Source organism: Trichoplusia ni, chromosome 9 (assembly GCF_003590095.1).
Source record: "Trichoplusia ni isolate ovarian cell line Hi5 chromosome 9, tn1, whole genome shotgun sequence".
In the NCBI taxonomy this organism is placed as follows: domain Eukaryota; kingdom Metazoa; phylum Arthropoda; class Insecta; order Lepidoptera; family Noctuidae; genus Trichoplusia; species Trichoplusia ni.
Window position 1 is genome coordinate 6,676,279 of NC_039486.1, and position 26,789 is coordinate 6,703,067.

The 26,789-nt window shown below is 34.2% G+C and overlaps 2 protein-coding genes across 6 annotated transcripts; one reads left to right on the forward strand and one right to left on the reverse strand.

Moving 5' to 3' along the window:
• Positions 1 to 149: 149 nt before the first annotated feature.
• On the forward strand, positions 150 to 1,084 carry LOC113497242 (electron transfer flavoprotein regulatory factor 1). Its single transcript, XM_026876708.1, has 2 exons — positions 150 to 290; positions 411 to 1,084. Exons 1-2 carry the CDS (start codon positions 246 to 248, stop codon positions 618 to 620), a joined length of 255 nt encoding a protein of 84 aa, XP_026732509.1. The 5' UTR covers positions 150 to 245; the 3' UTR covers positions 621 to 1,084.
• Positions 935 to 25,989, reverse strand: LOC113497241 (synaptotagmin 1). Of its 5 annotated transcripts, XM_026876704.1 has the most exons (12): positions 25,848 to 25,989; positions 14,596 to 14,849; positions 13,374 to 13,476; positions 12,943 to 13,080; positions 12,294 to 12,436; positions 11,961 to 12,059; positions 11,354 to 11,548; positions 11,100 to 11,276; positions 6,918 to 7,035; positions 6,166 to 6,299; positions 4,183 to 4,390; positions 935 to 3,924 (listed from the first exon to the last, which is right to left on the reverse strand). In XM_026876704.1, exons 3-11 carry the CDS (start codon positions 13,468 to 13,470, stop codon positions 4,196 to 4,198), a joined length of 1,296 nt encoding a protein of 431 aa, XP_026732505.1. In that variant the 5' UTR covers positions 13,471 to 13,476; positions 14,596 to 14,849; positions 25,848 to 25,989; the 3' UTR covers positions 935 to 3,924; positions 4,183 to 4,195. The 5 variants fall into 5 exon arrangements, with proteins under 5 accessions (XP_026732505.1, XP_026732508.1, XP_026732504.1 ...); XM_026876707.1 differs by lacking the exon at positions 14,596 to 14,849 and having other exon boundaries at positions 6,918 to 7,026; positions 11,961 to 12,053; XM_026876703.1 differs by lacking the exon at positions 14,596 to 14,849 and having other exon boundaries at positions 11,961 to 12,053.
• Between the last annotated feature and the right edge of the window lie 800 nt (positions 25,990 to 26,789).

Here is a 26,789-nt window from a genome sequence, read left to right on the forward strand (position 1 = left end):
GTCAAAACAGTCGCTTGCCGCCACGCATTTCCACTTAAGCATAACATGAATCTTTTTTCTCACTTACACATAAGAATATTGCATATTGCTGTCCCGCTGTCAGATAGTTTATCACAGTTTATCTTTCAAAATATTTTTCTCGTCATTTGACATTTCGACAACAGGTATTTATTTGGACTATGAACTTTGTTTTGGATATATTGGAAAAAATATTTTGTGTACTTATTTGACAAAAAAATAATAAAATGGCACAACCTCATCGAAGGGCTGTTTTAAATCTTTACAAAACGGTATGTATTATAACTTATGTAATGTATTACATTGAAAATATGCATTCTATGTCTATTTTAATGATAAGACGATTTGTAAATAGCGACAAATTAATTCATAATAATATTTCTTTATTTTAGTTATTGTATTTGGGTCGAGACTGGCCTCAAGGTTACGACCTGTTTCGGAAACGATTGCACAAAGTATTCGTGAAGAACAGCGAAGAATCAAATCCGGAGAAAGTTAAGATCATGATAAAGCACGGTGAATTTGTTATTAAAGAAATAGAGGCTCTATACAAACTGAAGAAATACAGGGCTATGAAAAGAAGGTACTATGATGAAAGTTAAATAGGTATGTTATTTTAGTTTTGGAACAAAATGACAACCTAATCAGTAAAACGTATTTGTAATTTTTTTGGTGCATTGATATACTGTTTATCACTGTTGAGACCTTGTAAAGTAAGTATGTAAATATATGTATATTTAGATAAAGAAATGATAGCAATATTATCAATAGTAGATCATAAACATTTGCTTTTGTAAGATTGTGTAGTATAAAGTCATTTCTCTATTTTAACATTGTATGTATATGTTGATGTTTTCTTTTGTATTGTTTTTCAAGTCAATTATATACAAAGCAAGGTTTAAAATAAAACAAAACATCTATGTAATTATGTATTATAGACATTTTTATAGTTTACATAATTCATTACTATTATAAACTCTAGTAAAAATTATATTGTGTTACAATAAAATTAAATATCTAATATTTCTAAACAAAATGTTAATAAACCTTTAACATAACAATGAGACAATGATTTTTTATTTAAGTGGCAAGTGATATGATAATTTATATCAATCCATTTCTGAGATAGGTATATACATTATATCTATGATAACAATTTTGTGTCAACAAAATTACAAGTAAATGTTATATTTAGTTGGTGCAAGAGATGGGCATGATACAGATAAACCCTGCATTTTATGTGAATATCTGAACTACGAAACAATGATTATAACATTGGTTACATTTTTACGATTCTAAGTTTAGCAAAGGAGTTTGTAACAAACAGCAATGATTACAACAGCCCAACACATCAACACTTTGTATGATACAAGCTAACTATCCAATGATATAACATTTTACACTTAAAGTGTGATTAAAATTTATATTTTACTCAAATAAACGGCTTCACAAGTTCTTAAAATAATAATGGATCTGAGTGATAGTATTTTTGTATTAAATACTTCTTTCTGGGTGGTTTTGCAGTTCAGTTGTAGATTTTTATATTGAAACACCAACTTGACTATAAGGTGCAATTTAGTATGTTTGCACTCTGTGGTTTTATCCACATTATTAGGAAATTAGCTTGTTTCCAATCCCAAAGATTAGGTCATGTGTTTTATTGGGATGTATTTGACTGAAAACGTTCAGTAGGCAGATCACCTACAGATTATTATACCATGTTAATAAGATACCAGAAAGACTTGGTTAGTATGATGACCAGTGAGAAATCGCTACAGCTTAATAGATATGAATCTTTGTATATAGTTTTGACTTTTCTTATATTACATTCTAGCGATTATTCACATATTTCGTGGCGTTTGTTCTTAATATTACAAAATGTTAATAAATAGCATTTGAAATATCTATATTGTCAATTCTACCGAGGCTTGACCGTTTGATCGGCACGGTCGGGGATTATAAAGTACTTGAGTGGAGAGCAACAGATTCACTACAGCATAATGTTAGTAGGTTTCTTTGTCCAAAGTGTTTATTTAATTATTATTAATATCTTTAAGAGTAAGATTGCTGAAATAAAAATGTTCTTCATAAGAGAGGTCAGAACATTTAAATTTAGCGAGCTACAGATACAACTTCAACCCTAACTGACAATGAATCTGTTGCATTTTGCTATAATAACTTCTATATTATATTAACATAATTATATTTATTGTTAAATACAGTACTTGAACCACAAGTCTATTCCTACTTGTTTCGTGTTGGTGCACTTCTAAATTTACTTGAAGCCCGACTCCATTATCCCTATAGGTACATAGATATACATAATATATGTGATCGTGGAATTTAACATGTGATTACATTATATACACAATAACACATAGGTTTGAGATCAACAACAGTCAAGCTTTAGCTAAGTACGTAGGTATAAATAGGTACTCGATACGCGTTAGGTGTTGAGATTGATTAAATATCCACCTAACAGTAGAATAGCGGTGGCAAGACCGCGGTAGTAATGGCTTAGCCAGGGCCCGCTTGAGTGGGCTGTCAAGTGAGTTTTGTTTGAGAACCCCTGCCCTGGCCACCAAGACCACCATGTATAATGATAAAATACTTGTGACGGGATAAACCCTTCTAGACGAACCACTTAGACGATACGAACAGCAGTCTAATCACGATTTAATATTATCGTAAAGAACTTTTAAACGATTTGGAACTATTTAACAATATAATTTTTAAAGTATATGTATTTTTATTTGTAGGTAGTCTTATACGTTTGACTAGTTTCGATGATACCACGTATATTGAGTGTCCATATCGTATCTATAAATAAATAAAATTGTTATAAACCTAAACTATAATATTTTATCATAGTATACGTAACTTAAAAACTCATAGAATAATCGATGGACACCAGACATCAAAAGATTTTAATTAGTAGAATGTCATGCCTTAAAATAATAATGTTTAGGTACCTATACAATAGGCCTAGAGTTCCTCGCAAGAAGAGAATAACAGTTGCCCGACAAAGTATAATCTGTAGTACCTATCACAAGAAACTAATTATCTAAACATAAATAAGGAAAAGTCGATCCATTCTCTTCTCTCGAGGAACAGTATTATCATAATAATAAAGGGGTATCAATACTATAACACTTATATGATAGTAAAATAGAATGTAATAAATTTAACAGGATACAACTTATTTACACAGCTTTTTGTAATAGGTTTTAAATGAAATATATTTTCGATTACACGTATGTATGTACACATAGGTACTTTAAGAGAACGCTTTTGTTAACAAAGCACACATATTAAAACCAAGCTGTTTTTTTTATTATCTTAGCGAGAATTTAAAAATAAATTTTTATTCGACGCTAAGGAAGTAGAAGTTGCAAAGGAATTCTAACATTATTCCTACTGTCCTCACAACTTACATATTGCTAAATCAACCTTCTTACAATTTAGCAAGATACGAGTATTAGTTAGTCGAGATGAAAGAACAAGACTTAATAGAACGATAGATTTTGGGCTAATTCACTTGCTATGCAAAGAATTCTTCTACCTATCCAACTTATATGTTTGCAGCTACTTTCTCCGATTGAAAGTTTTAATATAATAACGCTTTTACAGGTGACAACGTTTCAATAACGTTAGATACATATAACTTAAGAAAAAATGCCTTAATAAGGAAAAGGATAGGCATATGTACGTAAATGCTTAATAGAACAGCAATTATAACTGATTAGGGTTTTTTAGTTCAACGATAAGTTACGTAGAGTGGATCCAACGCCAAATTTGTTTAAATAGAACATATTAGCAAACTTCTTAATTAACGTAGGTATAAATAATATAAGTCGCTTATTCTTCACACTCGTACTTCCAGGTTTGTAATTTCTGCTTCTCATACTGAAAATAATCAACCATTACTACCATTATTATGTTAGAGAATCAATAGACTTGCTTTTGTTTCTGAAAGGCCTATTTTTATCGATACTGCATATGTCTGTCCTAACATCTTTTATGTTTATTAAACTGTAATCAAGTCTTCTTAAAACAATCTCATTAAATTCAATGAAACACTTTCCCATTCAAAAGTCAATTAAGAAAATTAGCTGCTACCCACTTGTCAGTTATAATGTAATAAGTAGCCAGTAACACACGTACCTCAGTACAAGATTTAATCCTTCTTCTCTCCATCATCGGGGTCCTTCAGGGTGTGCCACTGCGCAATCGGGCGCCGCGGGCTAGCCAGCATGTCGGACCAGTGACGTAGCTCGGTTCCTGACGCGTTGTATCCCAGCACTACCTTGCCGATTGGTTCAGACGTACCGATGCGATCGTAGTCCACGACGGTGATCACTAGGTTCACTTTCTGCAGTGATTCAGATCAATGAAATATTGTTTTATGCCTCTATTGATAACGAGAGCTGATTATAATTGCAGAACCCGTAGACAAATGACAGTTTTACTAGCGTTAGTTCAAATTTTGCTAGAGAAGATGCGCTACTTCAATTTAATCATGAATGAATCCAATGATTCCGACTCTACTAGTATTGTGTAGTTTCAGGGTGGATTTATAAAATCAATTATTCGCGGTACGGAAAATTTCCATAAAATTTTCGGTTTAGATGCGCTTTGGTGTATAATACGAATAGTTTTTCGTAGCATTCGTGGTAAAACCTCCAATTACACTGGGTTGTCTTTTGTTTTTTGAGTTCAAAATTTAATAAGCTCTCGTGAAGCAGTTTACACTAACGTAAAGCGACTATGAATGAATGAAGTTTTTGCTAAATAAGTGTAAGTATAAATGATTAATAAAAAGGCAAATAGTTTTATTAATTTAGATAGAGCCTGATAGGTTCGAAGTTAAGAAATTGTAGAGTAGTTACTCTGTTTGTTTTCTCTGAAATATCAATTTTATAAATAAATATTTATTATAGTTTCAAATGATAATCTACATGCTTATTTCTTGCGATTAAATTTGCTAAAAAAGTTTGAAATTTTAAGAAAAGTTTATTTAATTATTAAGTTCATTTTATAGTTTGCTTAATAATTTAAAAATCTGAGAAAAAATATGTTGAATAAAATGTAAGTGAGACACACAATGAGGCTTGACAGACAAGTACACGCATAACAAGATATCTAAAAGCACAATATCGATAAGAAAATGCGACTACTGTAGCAAATATTGAACAAGAGCATAAATAGAAACAGCGACAGGTCGATACATACCTCACATTAAATAAATCAACGCAATAAGGGATAAAGCATTCATTCGGATTCAGAAAATATAAAATTTGGAATAATGAAAACATATAAGAATGCAGAAGAAGAACGAGGGACTGGATTCCTTAAACCATAAGTAATTACAGTTTGAAGTAACCAAATTGCAATGCAGTCACGAGGGGAGATCGCTAACACCACTCAGGTATAAGGAGTTGGGGACCATATCAATGAAAGTCAATTAAATTATATCCCCTGAAAAGAATGAAACCTTCATTTGAAACAAAAACAAAAGTTACGAATGAAGGTCGACACCTTAATATAACGGAAATATAACAAAATTGACTTCGCGTAAAAAAGGAAAAGTCGGAGGTGGGGCGTAAATGAGGGTAGAGACAGATGAAAGAATGATAAAGGAAACACAAATTCTATCCTAAGGATGCTACACATAAACTAGCTAGACAACATCTATGGAAACAAATGAACAGAAGGACATACCAAACAATAAACACAAATACTACGAACAGTTAACAGGTTACTACCAACAAATCATTACGTGGTCATCATATTGTTTTGAGTAATTCTTTACGTTTTGTGTTATGCCAGTAACAAGAGAAGGCATAGCATTGAAATTAAAACAAATAAAACAGCAGATAAAATGATACAACACAAATATGTCATGTTTGGGAAGGAACGGGTTTGGATGCAAGTGGTGTACATAATTCATATATCCACAACAATTAGTACACAACATCAAATCGTGCACAGTAAAGACAATTTGAATGAAAAATACATAGTTTTCAATATGTGATAGTATTGGTGATATAGTTTTGGAGTAATGATTTTTTGTATGTATTTTTCATTGATTATTTTGTCCAGACTATGCGCTGCGACATAGAATTTTGCATGAATCTCGGCTCGCACCTGTATCTGTTCGAATGGTACTTCAAAAGTAAATGACTCGTTGTAATAGGGATTCAGTGTGCATTTCTTGATGCTCGTTTTCTTCTTCTTGAGACGTTTGCCGTTTTGCATAAGTGCTATCTTTACGTACGGATCTGTGAGCAGGCGACGCAGCAACAGACGAATATGAAAAAGATAATGTTTCAAGATTAGTTTACAGTAAAAAATGAGACCGTTAATGAAAATATATTATTCAAATTGAAAATGTAAGGCATATGAGCCACGGATGACTTTCTTGAGTATTAGATAGTATTAAATACTAATAATAGGTTTTCGTCTCAGGAAATGTCATCCGCGAATGTAGAGTAATACGAAAGTGCATGAAAATTGTACGAAAGTACCTACTGCGATACAAAATGAGTGTTTTTTAAACTTGTGAAGCTACGTAGAATTTAGTAAAAGAAAGAATGAAGTAGATGTATGTGTTACAATGAAATGCTCAATTGTTTTACATGAAATGGCGGTGAATAGCCTTATTACATTATAGCTCATTTATGTTCCAAGTATAATGTAATATTGCTTATAATGTTTTAACTGATAAATACTACCTAATATCTTATATACACACCACTAAGCAAATATAAAAGAGTCATAAATAGGTTCAATAAGAGTTTACCCTAAAATCCCTGTAAATTAGACAACGGTGTTATCAGTGTGCTTTTGTTTTAGTTATGAAACAATACGAGAAAATCGTATGGTAAATGTAATGTTACCTGATAGACCGCCGACGTCCATTTTCTTGAGGTTCTTAGCTTCCAGAATGACTACAGTCAGTTTTCCAGCCGTCGGTACATAACGCAACGAGAAACAAATGTCTCCCAGCTTGTTGTCCTGTAATGTGCAACAGTTATAGTGACTTTACATTCAGTGCTCCATTTAGCTTTACCTATCCCCACAGCACTCTGAAGAAGTTGAACAACCTATAGTTTCCATCAGCAAATCTTCACTTTGCACAAAGATATTTTATCATCTGTGACGTAACAAAGTGTCACGTTGTTATGTTTTTCGTTGTAAATGTGTTTTTAAATTTACCATTGTCAATAAACAGAGTTGAACAAATAGTTTATTTGGATGTGAGTTGTATGGAAGATAATAGAGGAAAATTTGTGTAAGGATAATAGCGTTCAGAGAACGGGTTTGAAAAGCTATTTAAAAACATACAAATAATATGGGCCATAAATAACGCGGCTTAGGGCGGACCAGGGCACTCAAAATCTCGTTACACCAAATAAAAACAAATAAACATAACAATAGCTCCGTGTAGTCACCTAAAAGCGTATTTATGGTTGTTGGTATTCGGCACAGGATTTCGGTTCCCGACGACTTTAATTATTTAACGTTTATGAATATTCATCACTGTGTTTATAAACGAACTGAAAAACTGAGCCGATCCACGTGCTTAGGACGCATAGCCCGTAAACAATTGAAATTAATAGCCTCGAACGGAATGGAGTTTGCAGCTAGACATACGCACATTTGACGAACACTTTCATTGCGTTACATATAACGTTTTAGCACATAGATGTCATTTCATCTAATAATATAAATTAAACACGATACATAAAAGTTTTTTTAACACAATTCTAGACGAACAAAATAAATATATACATATACGTTCATATCAAACCTAATATGAAGCAATCGGTATCCGCTGAAATATATAAATTTAAATTGGTAGTAGTATAGAAAATGAGGAGTGTGTTTATTACGATCTGTTGCCAAATGAAGCCAATTTAATTTTTTCTGACACCCAGCTCAGATCATCTAGATGCGAGATATATGGTAGCTTACTATGCCTATACTGTGTCACGATTTGAGCCTATCCCATTGCCTAGCAGAATACCTTAACGTTGTGCCTGTAAGAGAGACTAACCATTTTAGGAACAGATCGCAATTAGCTAATAATACACATATAGGTACAATACGCACATACAACAATAACGAACCATTGAAGAATTGTAATTAGGAATCTTTTTGAAAAAAATATTTATTTAATCAATTGTGATAAAAATATAAGTGTGAAGCGTTGAACATGGTTAAGTATATAATGTCCTTTCAAAATTCCCGCTCAAATTTGTAGAGATTAGGTAGAGCATGCGTATGATTCTTTAAATTATTTGCTTCTTTTATGACGTACATAATGTTACTACATAATGGTTGCAAGTTAGTTTTTCCGCAAATGTGTGAAATCCCCGATGTTTTCGTAGTCATTGCACTACATCCAATGAAAAGTAATCATAATATTCTGTTAATTAGCTGAGTGACATGTAGAATTAAATTGATCACAAAGCTAGTATCTTCCAAAAATGGTTTAAAACTCCTTATTTGCCGGACAGTGTAAGCTTAAAAAAAACATCGTAGTTATATGGAAACTTGAGCAGATATCTTGAAAGGACTTATATATTATAACTGTTCTTCAATCGAACTCTTAGCTCTATATATACATACATACATTGATAGGTGCTCAAATACAGCACACTAAACAGGAAACAGATATTTAAAACATTCTAGTGTATGCGGTGTTGGTTAAAGCTGCGTCTGTGAGTCATTGATAACGGTGTAAGTAAAATATGTTCTTGTAGAATGTGGTCTTGGTAGTGTGACTTAGAGTAACATTTAGGAAAGTAAATGAATTTGAAAAACTTATAACAGAGACGTAGAGCTTCTAAAGAACATAGTTTGGGACGAAACACTTCGTGGAATTAAAATCCCTTGATTTGGATATAATTAAAGTTATGAATATTTTATTATCTTTTGGAATTTCCCTTCCAAAATGTGTTTCTTCTAGTATACACCATTATCACAAACATGCAATAAGTACAAATTGGTTCTGTAGGATATTACTAGGAATTTCTCTCCTTTCGTCGGTCAGAAGGTGACCTGCAACATACTTTAACAAATGATCCATTAATTGTTAATTTCATGATGGAATTACAATGCTACGAGTATGTGAGTCGTTGACGTGATGTTGTTCTATTCATTTGGGAAACGTTCAAGAGTTGACGTACTGAAATATTTGTGCGACTGTAAGTAAGAATTTGTAATTTAAATTAATTTGGACGTGGCAGTTGTGAAGGAACCAATGTACTTATATTGGATTACAAGTGAGTTACACCAATACATAGCCAATTAAACGTGTACCACAAAGAACTCTGATTTGTCATTTCGTTAGTTTGCCATTATGACGATATGTAGGTACGTGGAACACAAAATGGCAAGTCAGAGAATATACGAGCACAAAACACGACGAACATGCAACATTCCCCAGCCGCAATATAAAATAAAATCAAAGTGTCGGATGGATATAAATAAAATGTCGAAGAAACAAAAATAATATGGTATGACGGGTGATCACAGGTAAAGGTGAATCTTTTCAGAACTTGAGATGTGGATTAAATATTATGTTTGAATAATGCTCCTATCATCCTATATACAAACAACGTATTTTTCTGGATGTTGGCCCAATTCTCTTACAAATCTTTGTAATCGAACCTTGCTTGTGTGGCGGTTAAACAAACTTCAACCATTTGTCGGTTTTACAAAACAGCGCACTATTCTGAAGACAGTTGGTTATTTAACAGTACATTATCTTGATGTGTCTCAAAATAATACTTACGTGAATGATCATTTCGTTTTTGAAGCGGCATGCAAGATTGTTCAGGACACAATCAAACACAGCCAAGCAGAGCAGAGAAAATATGGAGAAAAAGAGAAAAACCAAGTAAATACATTTTTGCTGTCGAAATTAATTTTATCAGAAAAATAAATGACGACTCAATCCATTTTGAGGTGCCTTGACTGCCGAGATTTCCTCCTTTAAACATTTATGAAACAAATGAATTATAAAATAATATCGTCAAGGTTCCTCTCATTAAAAAAGTGCAGTAAAATTTTAAAAATGTATACCATTCTTCCAATCAATGCCTGAATAACCATTATGTATAGAACAAATAGAACGTTATAACGATGATCACCAAAGTTGTGTATTTATAAATGAATGGTAGGAAATATACATCATTTGCATTGATTGAAATAACGGTTGAATGTTGAATCAAAATAATGCTGTTCTGCCAAAACACAAATCTAGTAAACAAAGAATATTTGATGTAAGTATTAAATATGTATGTAGAGGTTGTCGTGTGTGTTTTGCCAGTCTAGCCTAAGCTAAGAAAAAAAGATAAAATAGTTTCCTTGGTTGATATCTTTTCGGATACGTATTTCGTTGCTGATGTTGTCATTTCTATATGTGCATTGTTGTCAATAGGTATATTATGTTCCTAAGTGGTTGTTTTGTGTGAACCAAAATGAATGTTGATGTGACCTGGGTGTAATTGTAAACATACTCAGTTTTACCAATCGTGATTTGTTGCAACATCTGCCTAAGACAATATCTTCTAAGAGGTCCATGACGTTATTTAAATACGAGTAACTAGAAATCTTATTTTATGGCCCAACGTGCATAACTTATATCTGTGTAGAAAAATAAATTAACATTTATTATACAATGTGTTGTATGAATCAATTGACTGCGTGTGTCAATCATTCAAGTGAACAACATTATCAGTGAGTGTACAATATTAATATTGGTAGAAAAAAAACTTCGTACCAAAGTTTAGATGTAAAATTTGCTGAAAATAAACCCTCATAGTAATTATATTACAATGCATTACGACGTAAGCTTCAGGCACTTTGATTTTCATTTTATAGTGATGAAGATAGTAGCTATGAAGTATTGGCAATTTAGGTAAAGCTGGTGTGGTCATATTTTCCATGCCTTCTGACCGACATGTTGTAATTTAAAGACCCATTTACAGTTTAATACAAGATACTTGGATTAGTTGATCTCAGGGTGGACGATAATACTTGAAGTATTTTTTGTGTGTGTGTATCCGCACCTGCCCCCCTTCGCCTTCAACGCTCTGCAGCTCGCGCCACTCCTCGATAGTCTGGGCCAAGTCTACCTGGCACAGCGGCACCTTCACCTCACCGATCTGGTCATGTTTCGAAAAGCGATCGAAGTCGAAGATGGCAAATACAAGAGTTTTGTTCATAGCGTCGGCGTAGGGCACGTTCTGTACAAACAAGTTTAGTATCAACAACAGTCTTCATAAGTTTGAAGGTCTGTGTTGTATGCAGGTTTAGCACTTACCTTGAAAACAAATGTCTCGTTAAAAACGGGACTCAAGGTCTTTCGATGAACCTTCGTTTCGAACTTCTTCTTCTTGTCGGGGAGCAAGTAAACCTTCACGTATGGATCGGATGTTCCGCCCATATCCAGAGCAGGAAGATCTTCAGCTTGGATCACGGTTACAGACAGACTGTTGCTGTTAAAGTCATACTCCAGCTGCAAATCAAAAACAATAAAAGAAGCCGTTAAAATTTATGGACAGTACGAGACCAACAACCAGAATTACTGCACAACCAGCTATGTAAAGGACTTAATTATGCATTTAATTCCTGTTAATTGGCCATAAGCGGAACACAGTCTCCGCAACGGTGTGAAGATGAGGTCGTAAAATGTTTAACGAGTTGAATGTGAGAGTTAATTATGATTCACAGAAAACAAAGATTTAAAAGAAATATTTATAACTGGTTGTTGAAATGGCAAGTGCTAATGTATCTACGCTATTACATTAAACAGAAAGCTGATCTGATAATAAAAAATATGAAGTTATAGTTGACATTCGCCGTTTACAAACCAGTTACTTTCTTTTATCTTCATGGTGTCAGCTTCGCGCGTTAGTGTTTGAACATACCTTGTATTGAAGTTTTCCTAGTTTCTGTTCCTCTTTCTTGGAGTCACCATCGTCTGGTTCCTCAGCATTCTCCGTGAGCTCCTCCATGTCAGGCTGAACCTACATGCACGTCCCGCGGCAAATTTCATATGAATATCATATTTCTTAAAAATAGATTAAGCCTAAATTTGGTTTTAAATCGGTAATATCCTCATTCTTCGCAGAAAAGTCTTAGGATTCCTTTTCACTAATTATAAGGTATTTGGTGGTATACTATCCGTTGCAGTGTTAGGTTACCTTTATAAAAAATATGTTGTTCAAGTATGGTGGTAGTAATAAGTACCAAAACATTACCTTCTCTTTGTAGGCGGAACCTAGAAGCTGGACGGATTTAAGGTCGACACCTTTCATTCCCTTCTTGCCATCCTTGGAGCGTCGCTTTCGGAAACATCGCCTGATGCAGCAGAAGCAGATACCAAGCACCACCACTCCCACACCTGAACATAATGAATCTCATCATAACAGTTCTTTATAAATGTACAATGTTTGAAGATCTTTGTAAATTGCGTTAAGTTGAGAAATGTTAAGTAGGTTAATTGTCCTGCCCAAATTTGATTATTTGCTATTTATTACAATATTTATGTGTTATGTAATGAAATTAAATTGATAAGGAAACTCTGTTCTTAATTGTTTGTTAATTTGAGGAAAATAATTGTCAGAAATGTCTAGGATTAAATTATATGGTGTTCTATTTTTATGTAGGTTCTAGCTAATTCAATCATTCATGAAAACAATCTATTAAATTGGGTCGATTAGATTATTGAGAGAACGACTGTAAGCAGATAGAGCTGCTTATAGATCTTCTGTTAAAAGAGTTCCTATTTGATAATTATACCTATAGTTATTAGTTGAGGTTTTTGTGGTTCATCCAAATTTCATCTTGTTGGCAGAAGACTTCATGGGACAGGCTTATGTAACGTTGATGGAAAATGAGGTTGCTTACCGACAAGTATGGCGACAAGCTGCCATGTTTCCATGTTCATCTTGCGCGCCAAGTCTGCCGTCTTCTCCCCGATGGTCTCTTGGCTCGGCGCCACAGTCGACGTCGTTATAGGCATCGAGGTTCCGGCTTCTGTTCCAGCTGTAGTACATAAACTCTTTTTATTAGCTCATCAATCACTTTTCTTACAATTATTTGGGTATACATTTTTAACCTATTCAAAAAATTAAGGAGGTTTTGTAGAAGTATAATATTAATTTGCTTCTTGATGTTCTTTAATATGATTATGATGGCAACGTATTGCTCACTAGTCAAGACACATTCTCCATTTCAACATTTGATCTACCGCAAGATTTCAGTAAATTGGCCTGAATTAATTTCTAGATTAAAAGTTGTGTTGTGATCAATAAAGCGCTATATTTAGACAATCTTACTGGTATTCTTCAATGTAGGCGTCACTGGCTCCTCCGGCGGCGTTTCCCCGGCGGCCTCGCGCCGCCACCGCAGCAACGTTCCCAGCAGTGGCGACATGATTGGCTGTGGCAAAAAACATAATATTTTTGGCAACCCATTAACTTTTACTTAAAAATTAATATGTAATTTTAAAAGATAGATGTCGTTTATCTTAATTTGAATAAATAGTTGATATTTTTAAAGAGGCAATACAAAATTAGTTGTTAAAGGATTTGAATTGTTAAACCGCTATCCCGTCAGCTCGTCAAGGGCTTCAGTTGGATCCGACAGAAGTAGGTATATTATCGGAAAAAATAAATCCGCCCACAAAAAAGAAACACATAAACTAATTTGCATGCTGTCTCTTGAAAGAGAAAACAACATCCAAATGTAGGTGCCTAACATGTGACAGATAGTACACGGAACGGGGTTAACAGGATGTTGAAACCTCGATAAAAGACTAACTGAATCCAAAAATATTGACCTACATATACTTGACTACGTATTGATCTATATTATTGGCAAGGTCCATGTGTCCATGATACTTTCCTAGCTGAATAACACGAGAATTAAAACTACATTGTTCCCTATTCGTTCACATGAAACGAGTACCATTGCCTAAAATATCAGTTTTTATGTTAAAAAAAAAGAGTCCTTATTTTACCATTGCTTATCAAGACATTATAAACTTTTTAGCATGTCTAAACCACGACTGGTATAGATAATTATTATATTAAGCTCTTAATTCACGGACACTACCTATTATTGCAAATCGATAGGTAGATATACCTATATTTATTTAAAGTCACTCCTTGAAAACCATGATGAGTACGTCTTAGTTATAATTAAGCTAAAAAAAGTACGTTTCTACTGGTAGGGTTAATTTTGCTCGGTATTCGAGGAGGTCCGTCCGAAACTGTCAAACTCCGATAAGCCAAGACCCTGCTCTACTGAGATATACATACGCATGTATAGACATGAATGTGAATGAACAGTTCAGATTATTTAAATATTTATAAGAACATTCTGTATCTTTTTAACGGGAAATGAATGTATTCAACGCGAAATGTCACAGCGACACATAAAGTATCAAAAATTAGCAGAAACAAGCTATTACTGAAATTATAATTATTACTGTACCCAGAGCCCTCACACTACAGCTTCGATCGCGCCCTTTGCTACAGAGATTTAAACACCACTGACCTTATATTTGATCCCCTATCGACTCGGTTCTCACTTGGTCTGACAATACTTAATTCGGTAGTCACTTAACACGGGTTTGGTACATTTCTGTCGAATATTGTATTCGACTGGAGCCACCATTCGCTACTGAAGCCAGGATGGCGGAGGTGCGCGCGCAGGCGATCGATTGCCGCTGCGCGATGCGATGCCTCTACGTTCAGTTCCTGGCAATGTCCCGATGTTTACGTCACCAGTTGCGTACATTGACGGCCAAGCTAAAAATGTTAATGGTTCAATGTACGTCGAAGCCGTATCGGTGGTAAAATGTATTGGAAGTCACGCTAAACTTCGCTGTCTTAAAGAATTTATTGATACTTAGTTTTGTGTTAGCCTGACCGTCATATATCTTAGATAATAATCAAATAATAAGTACGAAAACAAAAATCAATATTTATGTAACAGAGGAAGCGAATAATATTCTCAAACTTTGAAGGTTAGAAATTAACAGACGACTATTTGGTGATTAATATTCAGTAGGAACCTACCTATGTAAAGATAATATTGGCTGGCAAACAATTTAAACTTAATAAAAGCAGCAGTCGCGTTTGTTGTAGTAACCAATGGCTTATGATTGCTTTATGATTGTTTTATGTAACGATTATGTGGCCCAACAAACAAATCCATTTTAGGACGTATAAAGAAGTAATTGTCGTCAAAATACATGTATTCCAGCTTTGTTTGAGTAGAGTAGAATTTGAGTGGATATATCAAATATCTGATAATTGCCGAGAACCCTTTCCAAGGATTCTTCGGCGGACTATTTAAGCGGCTGATTAAATTCGAGTTCATTGGAAAATTTCGGGTAAGCTTGACCTTTGTTTAGTGAACCAAACCTTTATTACATCCCTAAAGCATCCCTACGAGTTCTGGTGTTGGTTTATATTCGGTAAAGGGTTTTAAAAGTTTCAATCGGACACACATCAACTCAATGAGGATTGCTCTCTTTATTTAAAGGTCGAATAGATGTCAAAGGTCCTTAGAGATTTAATGTGCGGTTTTAAATTTAGATTTGTTGCTGAGTTATTGCTGGCGAGGAATGGTGAGGATACGCCTAGACGCCGCCTCGCCTACGCAAACGCCTGTAACCTTAGGACAGTAACGGTTCATTTCACAATTATTATGATATTATACTTAACGACGTCAGAAAGAACTTACCTAAATGATTTATTTATATAAAGTTGTTAATTTTTATGGAATAGCTAAACATGAAACCTTCTAGCTAACTCTTTATGGTGATAAGGCAAGCAAACATTAATTCTAAAAATAAGATTTTTTGAATAATGTTTTGAAGTTAATTATAAACTGTTTCTCGTTAGTTTCTTGGACAATCGCTTCTATGGCTACTTGTTTCTTCCACATGTTTGAAAAATGACCGACACTACTATTGCTTAGAAAAAATAATTACTGGTCTTCATTATAAGGCAAGGGTACCGATATATAAAGAGAAAACCAATAGCTTTGTCTACTAGTGCCAATCTTACTTATCTATATTAAATCCGAGACGGCACACCCTGTCCTAGACTGCGTACCTTATTAATTCAAGTTCAGATAGCAGGAATTTATTAAACGCCCACAATAAAACAGACATAGGGTGTTATTATATTATAGTTACGTTTAATGTATATTAAAATTCTTAGTACTGTCGTGCTCATTAGCATATTACTACTCTAAAAATCTAATGTGATAGGTATCCCCAAGCATAACTGAATGATGTTGATGGTCCAAGAACATGAGACCGCTTTTTCTCAGTAATACTCAAAATACGCTTATATTAGTAAACTATCCACCATCATATTTTGATGTAGATTCAAAAATGAAAATCAAATAAGTGTATAATGTATGTGTAAACTTTTTGACAGTAACATGCAAAATGCACAGCTCATTGGAGTAGCCTTTTCCCAACTATGTTGGGGTCGGCTACCAGTCCAACCAGTTTCAGCTAAGTATCAGTGTTTTACAAGGAGCGACTGCCTATCTGACCTCCTTAACCCAGTTACCTGGGCAACACTATACCCCTTGGTTAGACTGGCTGTCAAACTTTTTCAGGCTTCTGACTACCTGTAACGACTGTCAAAGATGTAGGAATAACAGCCGCGACCCACAATTTAACGTGCCTTCCAAAACACGGAGGAACTCGTTATGACAAAGATGGTCACCCATCTACGGACCAATCGCGTCAAGCATAGCTTAACCTGTGATCGAATCACTTATGCGGTTATAGCTTAGCCACGAGCGCCTCTTTTTTTATTGAACCTACCTCTGAAACTGATATTTTGATCTCCCCACAGATCAGATCACACATATATGTATTTATAGATTTCCGACTCTAATAATATTTATCCTTGAAAAACTAACTGTGCTTACATGTTAATGAATTTTAATGTACCATCATAGTTTCGGGTATACATTTCAGGTCAAAATCTTTAACTTTGTAAAAGTTCGGTGATCTTTGCGTAAGCCGATTAAACTTCGTTCAGGAGCGGAAAAGCTCTGAGAATTTTCATTTTGATGGATAACTAAAGGTATAGAAGAAGCTTTAAAGGATTTCAGATAATCATCACAGTTCATTTACTTTTGTCGTATAAAAATAAAACCAATTAAAAGATAGAGCCAACCGGGCAGGCAGCTTAAATGTTATATCAACCTCATATGTTTGCTCTTCATATAGATTTATGTGAGCTAGAAGCTCTGCTCTGTGAATCGCCTTAAAAAAGAGGAAGAACTTTCTTTTTGCTAATTGATTAAAGCCTTTTTGGTAATCGTTAAAGATGTGAACTCTACAATATTTTACCCAATCAAACCTTTGAATTTCGATGCACCTACAAATCAACGGAAACGCAAGCAGCTTAAACTGTTTTCTTAGATAAACTTATGTATATACGAGTATATAACACGTCTCCATCATCGTTATCGTCATAATACGTATCTAATAAACAGTAAAGTTCAGCGTCACGTCACGAACGACGCAGAAATTAATAATTTCATGTTATTACGCACAACTTCAATTATAGTTTAATAACGCGCTAGGAGGCCTATTTAAACCTTTTTATGAAGGTTTTAGGGGTCAAGAGAAAGACGTTTAATGACTTATTCATTTCTGAACCCAGTGTATTATTGTATCAAAATTTTAGTGAATTTACCTCAAAAATTGTGTTATGGTTAAGTTGTTTATCATAAAGATACCTACAATACGTAGAAGGTTATTTTCATACATTGATCACATCTTGGTATAGGTATCTCAGCTTTGATCTCCATTAGCACACAATGCTATCAAGAGAGCCGTCTATCCGATATTTAAGTAAAAGCGGATAGTTTCGTCTATAAATCTACGTATTTGCATCTTTAATTTGAAGTTAGGTGGCTAAGACGCTATTAGGTCAAGTATGAACTCACTTAGCACTGAGTCATCACTTTAATTAAAGTTTCTAACAAAGCTCATCTATAGAACTAGTAATTCGAATATCAACATCATATTACGATCGATATAAGTAGGAATGAGAAAAATAGGACAGCTACCTCGGATTACGTTCACAAACGAAATCGAAGAGAGTTCGTAAATAACGGCGGAGTATAGAGCAAGAGCTTATACTGGGTTATACCTACATGACGCGTGTTTGTCTTAGTAGATCTATAAATCCTACTATACAGATAACCCTACTGCACCCAGTCACTGAATACAAATGTGCATTGGCAAATTCTTCTCAAACAATTGCGAATCTGACAGTTTGGCAAAAATTCCAGACAATTTTCGTTTCATCGAATCACAATTATGCTTTTAAAATGACAAATACTAGAGGCTGTTCTTTATTTTGTATTACGTATTCAGGTCAGTCCTTTTATACATCTCATCCTGATAGAGTGCTGCTATAAAATGGACGGAAAAAGGTAGCGTAGATATGTATTAAAATTTATGTTTGTTCGTAACTGTGTGAACAAGTGACTATTGGAAAAATCTTGGAATAATTCCAAATGATGTGGATACGAGGCGACGGACGACCTTGTGGAGGGATGAAGTCGCCCTTTGTTGCAAAGTGCTCTCGTTCTTTCGACACTAAATGTGTACAAAGCCACACACGTACGTACCTTCTACACACTTAAAGTAAAAAGTTTGAAATAAATATAAAGTGTTGAAAAATAAAATAGATTATCTCACGCATATTATATGTGTACCTAAACATAATGATATTATAAGAATATTTTGTATACTACCATCACAAAGTAACAGCGATATTGCGTAACTTGTAAGCAAAATAAGATAATAATATATATTTTTAATATCCACATATTAAGTATTACGGTTGTGGAGAGGCTCTAGAGCAGTCGAGAATGTCTAGAAAAAAAGCTTTGGAGGCTGTCGTATCGTAATAATCAATACTTACAGCCATAATAACCTTCTATCCATTGGGAAACATTGAGAAAAGTCGAATGTGCCTTTTCTCCGTTTAAACATGGCTGCGGTTTACCTTTGTTTCTTGATACTGGTATTTTCTTTCTCATCCATACATGTACTAAAGTATTCAAGAACATCGCTCATATTTGTTTCGATCAATTGGAAAGGGAATCAAAGAACTAGAGCAATAAATATCTAATTTATCTAGGTATTTACTTAAACCAACAAATCATGATCTTGAAATGAATAATCTATTACGTATTTGCGATATTACATGATTGACATTATGTACCGAGTTGACAAGTAACAAAATATCAATTGTCTGTTGTTTTGATGATGACGATGATACAAATTAAACAGTAGAGATAAGGTGTACTCGTGCCTTCAGCAAATTAAAAGGGACTCTACCTACGGGTGGTCTATATGTATAAGCGAAATAAAACAGAAGGCTGATAATATGATATTTGTTTGTGGGCGAGATAGTGTTATTTGCGTAGTGATAACAGCTTATACGGACAGCCGTGATAATGAGGGGGCACGTTTAACAAATGCTGAATGAAACAGGCCATAATAAAAATACGATTTTAATCGAGCCGCATGGTTTCCTGTTGAATTGCGTCGTAGATATCAATACAAAGCCGGGTCATCGCGAAGTAGGTTGGATTCCAAGTTATTTTCAATTATTGCCTGCTAACGCTATTAAACTTATGGAATTTAATAGATCATGGTAGAATATCGATAATATTGTAAGCTTATACTAAAGGTATGCGGTGACAACATATGTTGGTGGGTTAAAGAAAATGCCCTACGAAATTGGAGAGGTTATTTGAAAAGGTATGGGGACCAATGAGTGTAGGCGTAGACAGAACAGTTTGGGTATCTTCTTACATATTTCTATTTTTAGTTAAAGCTGCATAGTGTTTATTAAAACTTGAAACCGCCAGAGGTAGTTTGTGCAATAACAGAGGCGCACGTTTTAACTTTGTTTTTAATAGCTTTCATGGATCAACAGTGACATTTCAGAGGGTTTTCTGAACAATAAAACAAAATCCTCTTTGAAAGCAGTAAACTTTATTAATGTTAAACTAGCATTTGCTTTACGCGTGTGAGTGCTTCTTATCATCGGCAAGAGAATATCCAATCGTTTGTTAGGATCCATCGCTACTGGGCTCATGCAAATGAGCCTCTGTCTCAAGAAAATCAGCCAAATTTAAAATATGTTAGGCTTCCATAGAAATTTGTCATCGGATCATTCTTTTCTGCCTAAAAGGATAGCAGAGTGGTAAATAGAGTTCACCACCTATCGCATGTTTGATTCTCACGTAGATTTTCTTGTCCAGAAGCGGTAGTTTTAGCTACCCCTTTCAGTTGTGAATAAAACTTAAACTTTACCTAAAAACAATACTGCCACCTAAATTATATTGTGTATCTTTCACCACAGCCTTTCAAAATCGTAGCATAGGTATTCAGGTATTCCCTCACATTTATTTCTAGCTAAGAACTTTGGATGTGGGTGGACTGGCCCACTTGTATAACTATAGTTTGTCTCGAGCCGTCTAGCGATGCTTCGAGCATTGCTGTAACCTATTTCCCTGAATAACCGTATAGAATTCTCTCGCTACGACTAGCGGCTGAAACATTTTCTGATTAGCGATTCGAAGTTGGGATAAACCTATTGAAGGGACTTTTATATACTAACAATTACTTGTACTTGTCTCAAAATAAAACTAGTGCTTCAAGGTTTTCATTTGTTTTGAAAATCGTTACGTTGGTTTTCAGCCGTAATTTATCCAAATTTAAAAAAGACATATGAAACTAATATTACTTTAATTGATGTTCCTAACCAAATGAAGTATAGGCTACTCTTTATATAATACTAAGTACCAACATAGCATTGGCGAATACATAAGCCTTTAAAATTGAAATTCGTGCGTAGGTCAGTAAATAGCCGTTTGAACTTATGGAAATGAGAAATCTGTCGGCGATGCTTAAGATATAGGGTGGAGTTATTCGTAGATATAAATTACCGGATTTATGTTTTTAGAATTCCGAATCCAAAGAGTGAAATGGGACCCTATTATTAAGGCTGCGCTGCTGTCCATCGGTCCGTCTGTCACCAGGCGTTGAATAATAACATTTTTCACGGATGATGTCTATTGCAATAGCGAGAACAAAAACAAAAAAAAAGAAATACATTGTGTGAAATAATTTTTTTTTTTAAATTTGTAATTGTAAATAGTGTGTGTTAGTCCAACTCGCACGTAGCGGGATTAAAATTAATAAGTGCTGGTTTAAATAAATGTCATATTTAGATGGAAAGTGTTTACAGGGCCTGATTAAATTTTTCGTAAAAACTGAAAAACAGTTCCAGAATAAACGGCATTAATTAATGTTAGTAGAAGTTAATGCACAAAATATTTGAAATTGTTTTATATCCAGTAATAACATTTGTGTCATATCTGTTGTCACAACCGGTTATCTAAATCCGTAGTTTTCCGTAGCTACTGTTTTACGTTATTGTAAACATTAGTTAAGTATACGAGCTTAAACCGAGTAGACGAGGATTTGTGTTTTATTTTATGTATTCGAGTGTTTTATTTTAATAAGACAAATAAATTTTCCCACTTTTTGGTTTTTTGAGTTCCATACCTGAAGGGTAAACCTTGCTACTATGGCTCCACTGTTTGTCTGTCACTAGGCTTTGTCTGGAGAACTGTGATACTTATACCGTTGAAATTTTCGCAGATACATATAATAAAAATTGGAATGAAGCAAAGTTTTTCTGGAGTGACCACATTTTTGCAATTTATTAGTTTTTAACCAATTTAAACCCTCATTGTACCGAGCCAGACTCGCACTTTACCCGTTTTAAAAATATTCAATTTCTCTAGAAACTGATGCAGCTTGTGTATTACATAAAACATAATCTTGTAAGCATCGCTGTCACTGCGTCATATCCCTAATTCGGTATCCATTTTAAATATGGAGACGTCAGAGAAAAGGCTGAATTGAAAAATTAAAAAGTAACCCAATCTTGTTTTCGGGAAAGGTAGGTGATGTATTTTGCCTCTAAGGTTGTACATCAACGTTTAATAACGAGTTTCTCTTCAGCCTGAACCCTTGGGGCGCAATTCCAGTTAACACTCGACCTAGTTTACTTTTATATTAAATTTTTAGATCAGTATTGAACGACGACTTTATCTTATGCTGTCATAAATGGGACCATACCATTTTATCGTTTTTCTCATCGTGAAATTGTAATTGGAATGTCACGTTATTGTATGGATGACTGCATTCAAATTTCGTTTCGTAATTATTTATAGCTTTTTTTGCTTACAATTTTTATTCTTGATCTTTTTTGATTAAAGGTATAATTAGCTTTTGTACAATTATATATTAATTACCAATATCATGTTCCATTACCGGACACAGCTCCTTTCCTTTCTGAAGGTTTGAGCCTTGATCTAACTTAGTTCACGGGATTGCGATATTTGCATTTGTATTTTCAGGTCTTTATTGCAAGCAAGGGATATCATAGTAGCGTAGCTTACTATTTCCTTTCATATTAGTTTTTCAGTTTATACCTATATTTTTGTTTGATTGGCGAGGTGACCTCAACCACTCGGCTATCCGTGCAGTCAGTGCAGAGCAGTTTAGATAATACGCTTTATGAAAACATTGTGCTGCGCGATGTCGCAGATGAAACATATCGTCTAATGTTATATCCACTTTGCTCATTGAGCCTACTCACAATCGAGACAGGATGTTTAAAAAGAATTCGGTCTGAGTTGCCTCCTAGGCCACTGCTAAATTTAACTCTTAGAGTCTTTACCCAATCTTTATTCAATTGCCAGTCTCTAATCTAATCACCTGCACTTCTTTTGTTTCTTATCTTTCACCGTAAAAGTGTCTTCCTATAGTGGTGCACCTGATCCAATCGAGAATGTAAATCGATTTTCCCACGCTCTGTGAATCGAGTCGAACATACCATGTTTAAAGTTTATCGGTCTGTCAAGTGAAGTTGTAAACGAATTGTAAGTTTCGCTGTAATTGAACAAACGTGAGGGACACGCGATTCCACATGGGACCGTTTATTTTCTCCTAATTGAACCACTTAGCTTTGTGTGCTTCATATATTTTAAATGAGCCTTGAAACTTAATATCACATTTTGTTTACACAAAGAAAGCCTCTTTTCGTTTAATGTAAGGGATACTTTTTTCGACATTTCTTTCTAATAAAAAAGAGAACTCGTGAGGTAATAAAATATTTAAAAGAAGAACTTACATTTATTTTTCTAGAAATCACAAAGTCATTAGTACATTGCTCTTCGCCGAGTTTGTGTGGAGGCATATTCTAGTCTTTTTGTAACTTTTAAGTTAAGACTCTATAAAACCTAGGTAAAAATATCTGATTACATGACTTTTATTTGCTGGATGAATTTGCTACTTTCGAACAAATAATGATAACTACCCCACACCACCTTGTCTAACAGAAAATTCAAAACCTGTGTACGAAAGTTTTTATCTAAAATTAAATGTTTACCGAAAAACTACTGTAGAAGAATTTCCTTATCTTAAATTCGTGTATATTTATGGATGTGCAAATAATAATATGTTTTGTTAGCTACACCACTCCACGCAGTGTGGCCTCATGCCCGTTTGCTGTTCTGGTTTAAAAACAATGAAACGAAAAAGCCAATAATTGTCCTGCATAGAAATTACATCTCTGGGGGTATGGATGTTTTTGTTACTCTTTCACACACAAACCACTGTACGGATTTAGACGAAACTTGCTACACAGATAGTTTATAACCAGGATTAACACGTGATACTTTTCATCCCAATTTTATGTTACCGTGGGATAATTTTCGATTGGTAGCGGGCGGGCCCACGGGCTACAGCTAGCTATTTTGAATTTTCAGTCTGACGACTTACTTAACAAATCTCTAGACATCATTTTTAATTTTAAACTTGATTTCAATCCCAAGTGATATTTATTTGTAGTAAGTATTGATTAACAAAGACCTCTTTGTTTCTAGTTACGTAATATCGTAACGCCATCAAGTTTAAGGTCGTGAAACGTTTACGAAGTCTATAAGTGCTTTTATAAACTTTGCAAAACGAGCCAGACTCGCACGCGTCAATGTGACTAGTGCCGACGTCACACTAACTAAACTTACTGTAAATGTCAACTATGTCATTAATAACACGAGTACCGTGCAGTGGGGAGACCGATAATCATGACGACAAACAGCAAAAATCGACTTTAATGCTTTGGAATTAAGTTGCTATCAATGTTAAAATGTCACCACTGACATTCAGATGTCTGTACCTTACGATTCTATACATTTTTTATATTAAGAATCAAAATCCATTTATTAAAAGACGACATGTCTGAATATAAACAATTGACGATATAACATAATAAAGTAGATTATACATAAATACTGAACAGGAAAATTAATTACGGAAATATTTATATAATAATATGTAACTGTAAAACCTCAAAAAATAGCCAATGTTTGGTTTTGTCAGTCCATGTTCTAAATTGGTATTTAGCAACATGAATCGGTAAGTATACGAATGTGATTTCCTTAAGGATTCTCATTAATTATTTTTGGAACCCACTGATAAACGACAAAGAGAAGCATTGTAAGGCGATCTCGATTTCAAATATTGTAATCACAAATCGCCAATCCACAATAAGGTAGCGAGGTGATCATTCCTCAAATCCTTTCTCCATAGAAAGAGGCATGTGCCTAGAAGTGGATAATTTAAAATATTTTTTCAGTTTTATCTTTTAGCCCACTGTGCCCCCGCGCTGGGCAAAAGCCTCCCTAAATCCTTCCACGATTCTCCATTCTGGACCTAAAATATATTCTAAAATAATTCTAGAAATAAACGCTAAGTTTCAACAGTATCGGTTAGCAATTTTTGTACCCGTTTACCGACCGGTAAGTCGATATCGAACTATTTTTTGCCGTCTCAGTTAGGTTTGGTTTAAACTGTGATCAGTAACGATCAGAGGCGTAGGGTACCAGTCGCAAAATTAATTCCATTTTGTTATGAAAACCTTTGTTAAATATTTTCATTTAGAGGAAAATAAAAAATACTTTATTATTTAAACTTTATTTTAAGTTAAAAACTACTCTATTATTTCAAGATTTTTTTAATGATTTCAAGACGCAAATTACGAAATTCGCGAAGTGATTAATAGTTAAGCTCAAAATAAACGCTGCTCAAATAATGATTTGCATTTTTAACATTTACAGTTCGAAATCCTTTTGTATTTGACGTTATTTGTGCTTTTACCGTAACATATAAATTAATCGAGTATTCATATCTAATAATTAATAATGAAATTTGTTCTATTGTTATACCTAACCATGTTAGCATATGTAGTGCTTTTGTAGAGTCAAGTATAAATGGGTTATTAAATCTTGTTTATAAAGGAGCTTTTGTTTGTTAGAGAATGTGAAAAGGGTAAGGGTCCTTTTGTACACTGTACGGTGACTTAAGTGCCCCAGTAACAGAAATAATGAAAGGCCTCTAGGCCACACGAGAGATTTTAGCAATTATTAGGCCCGCAAACCTATCATTGCAATGCTTGCAAAGACATATTTTGTTCCGCTATCTGTCACACATATCCACTTGTACGCTAAATTCATGTCAAATATATATCAGCAATTTGTATCTGTAGTATCGATTTAATTACAGCTACTGTAAGGCGGTATTACCAACCATATGAGAAAAAGCCTTTAGACCGAGTAGAGTCGACTCTACAATTCGGTATAACAGATATATAAACAAAAAACACACTTACCATTTGTTTATCAGTCACTAAGTATGAAAACTAACAGCACTGTCTATTTCCATTACGTTTGGTTTTTAAAACAATGTGGCGTTTTCGATCGCGTTACGGTAGCGTCGTGGTTTGCGCCTGAAACGCTACTGGGTTTTAGCGGCGCTGTCGTCGCGTTCGCGCCCCTGCAGCAAGGTTGCAGCGGTTTCAGCGGAGCATATTCAGCGCTGAAAATGTTACAGATAACATGTAGAAAGAACGACCACCAGACGGTTGAAATTATTTTTTGTTTAGTGTATAAAATTATGTCCATTCTCTTTTATAACGCTTAACAGACGGGTTGTGATGTGTGCTGCGTAGTACGTTTGCTTCGCAATTTAATTAGCGTTCTACGTGACCTTCTATTTAATTTTTTCAAGTAATTAAACTTTGTACAACGATTAACTTTATTCAGAAACCTAAAAAAGTAGAAAATTAATACGATGGAAAATTAAATAAAAAAGAATACTTGTAAAAAGTTTGCGTTACGTCTATACCAGTGTTGCCTACTTTTAAAAGCGCTGAAGCGGCTGCGTCGAGCGAAACGACATCGTATTGCTAAACTTCATTGATTTTCAAACAGCTTTTATCATCAAATCTCATTCGAAACCTTAACAATATATCAATGCAGTTGTTGAAGGTCCTATTATAAAGGTCAAAGAGTACTGAAAGGAAAATCATTTGTTTTTTTTATTACTTAAATTACAAATGTTGAGTTACCAATGGTTTTGATTTTGATAGAATGTTTCGATATAACAGCTGATGATTGATTAGAAATTGACCTTTAGTACTTCGAGGTGAGTTAAGTCGAAGGTCAACAGATAACACTAACAAGTACAATTAATTGCAAGTTTAGATACATAAAGGAAAATTATTTCTATTCAACTATTATAAAGATTACAAATAATTTTAAATATTTACGTA

Excerpts from the sequence above, each read along its gene's own strand:
- LOC113497241 (XM_026876702.1), bottom strand. Across the intron at positions 12,437-12,942 it reads GCTTGTCGCCATACTTGTCG|GTGTGGGAGTGGTGGTGCTT; the intron begins GTAAGCAACCTC and ends CATTATGTTCAG. Across the intron at positions 7,036-11,099 it reads TTGAAGGCGAAGGGGGGCAG|GACAACAAGCTGGGAGACAT; the intron begins GTGCGGATACAC and ends TGCACATTACAG.
- LOC113497242 (XM_026876708.1), top strand. The coding sequence starts at position 246 with ATGGCACAACCTCATCGAAGGGCTGTTTTAAATCTTTACAAAACG. Across the intron at positions 291-410 it reads TTTTAAATCTTTACAAAACG|TTATTGTATTTGGGTCGAGA; the intron begins GTATGTATTATA and ends TCTTTATTTTAG.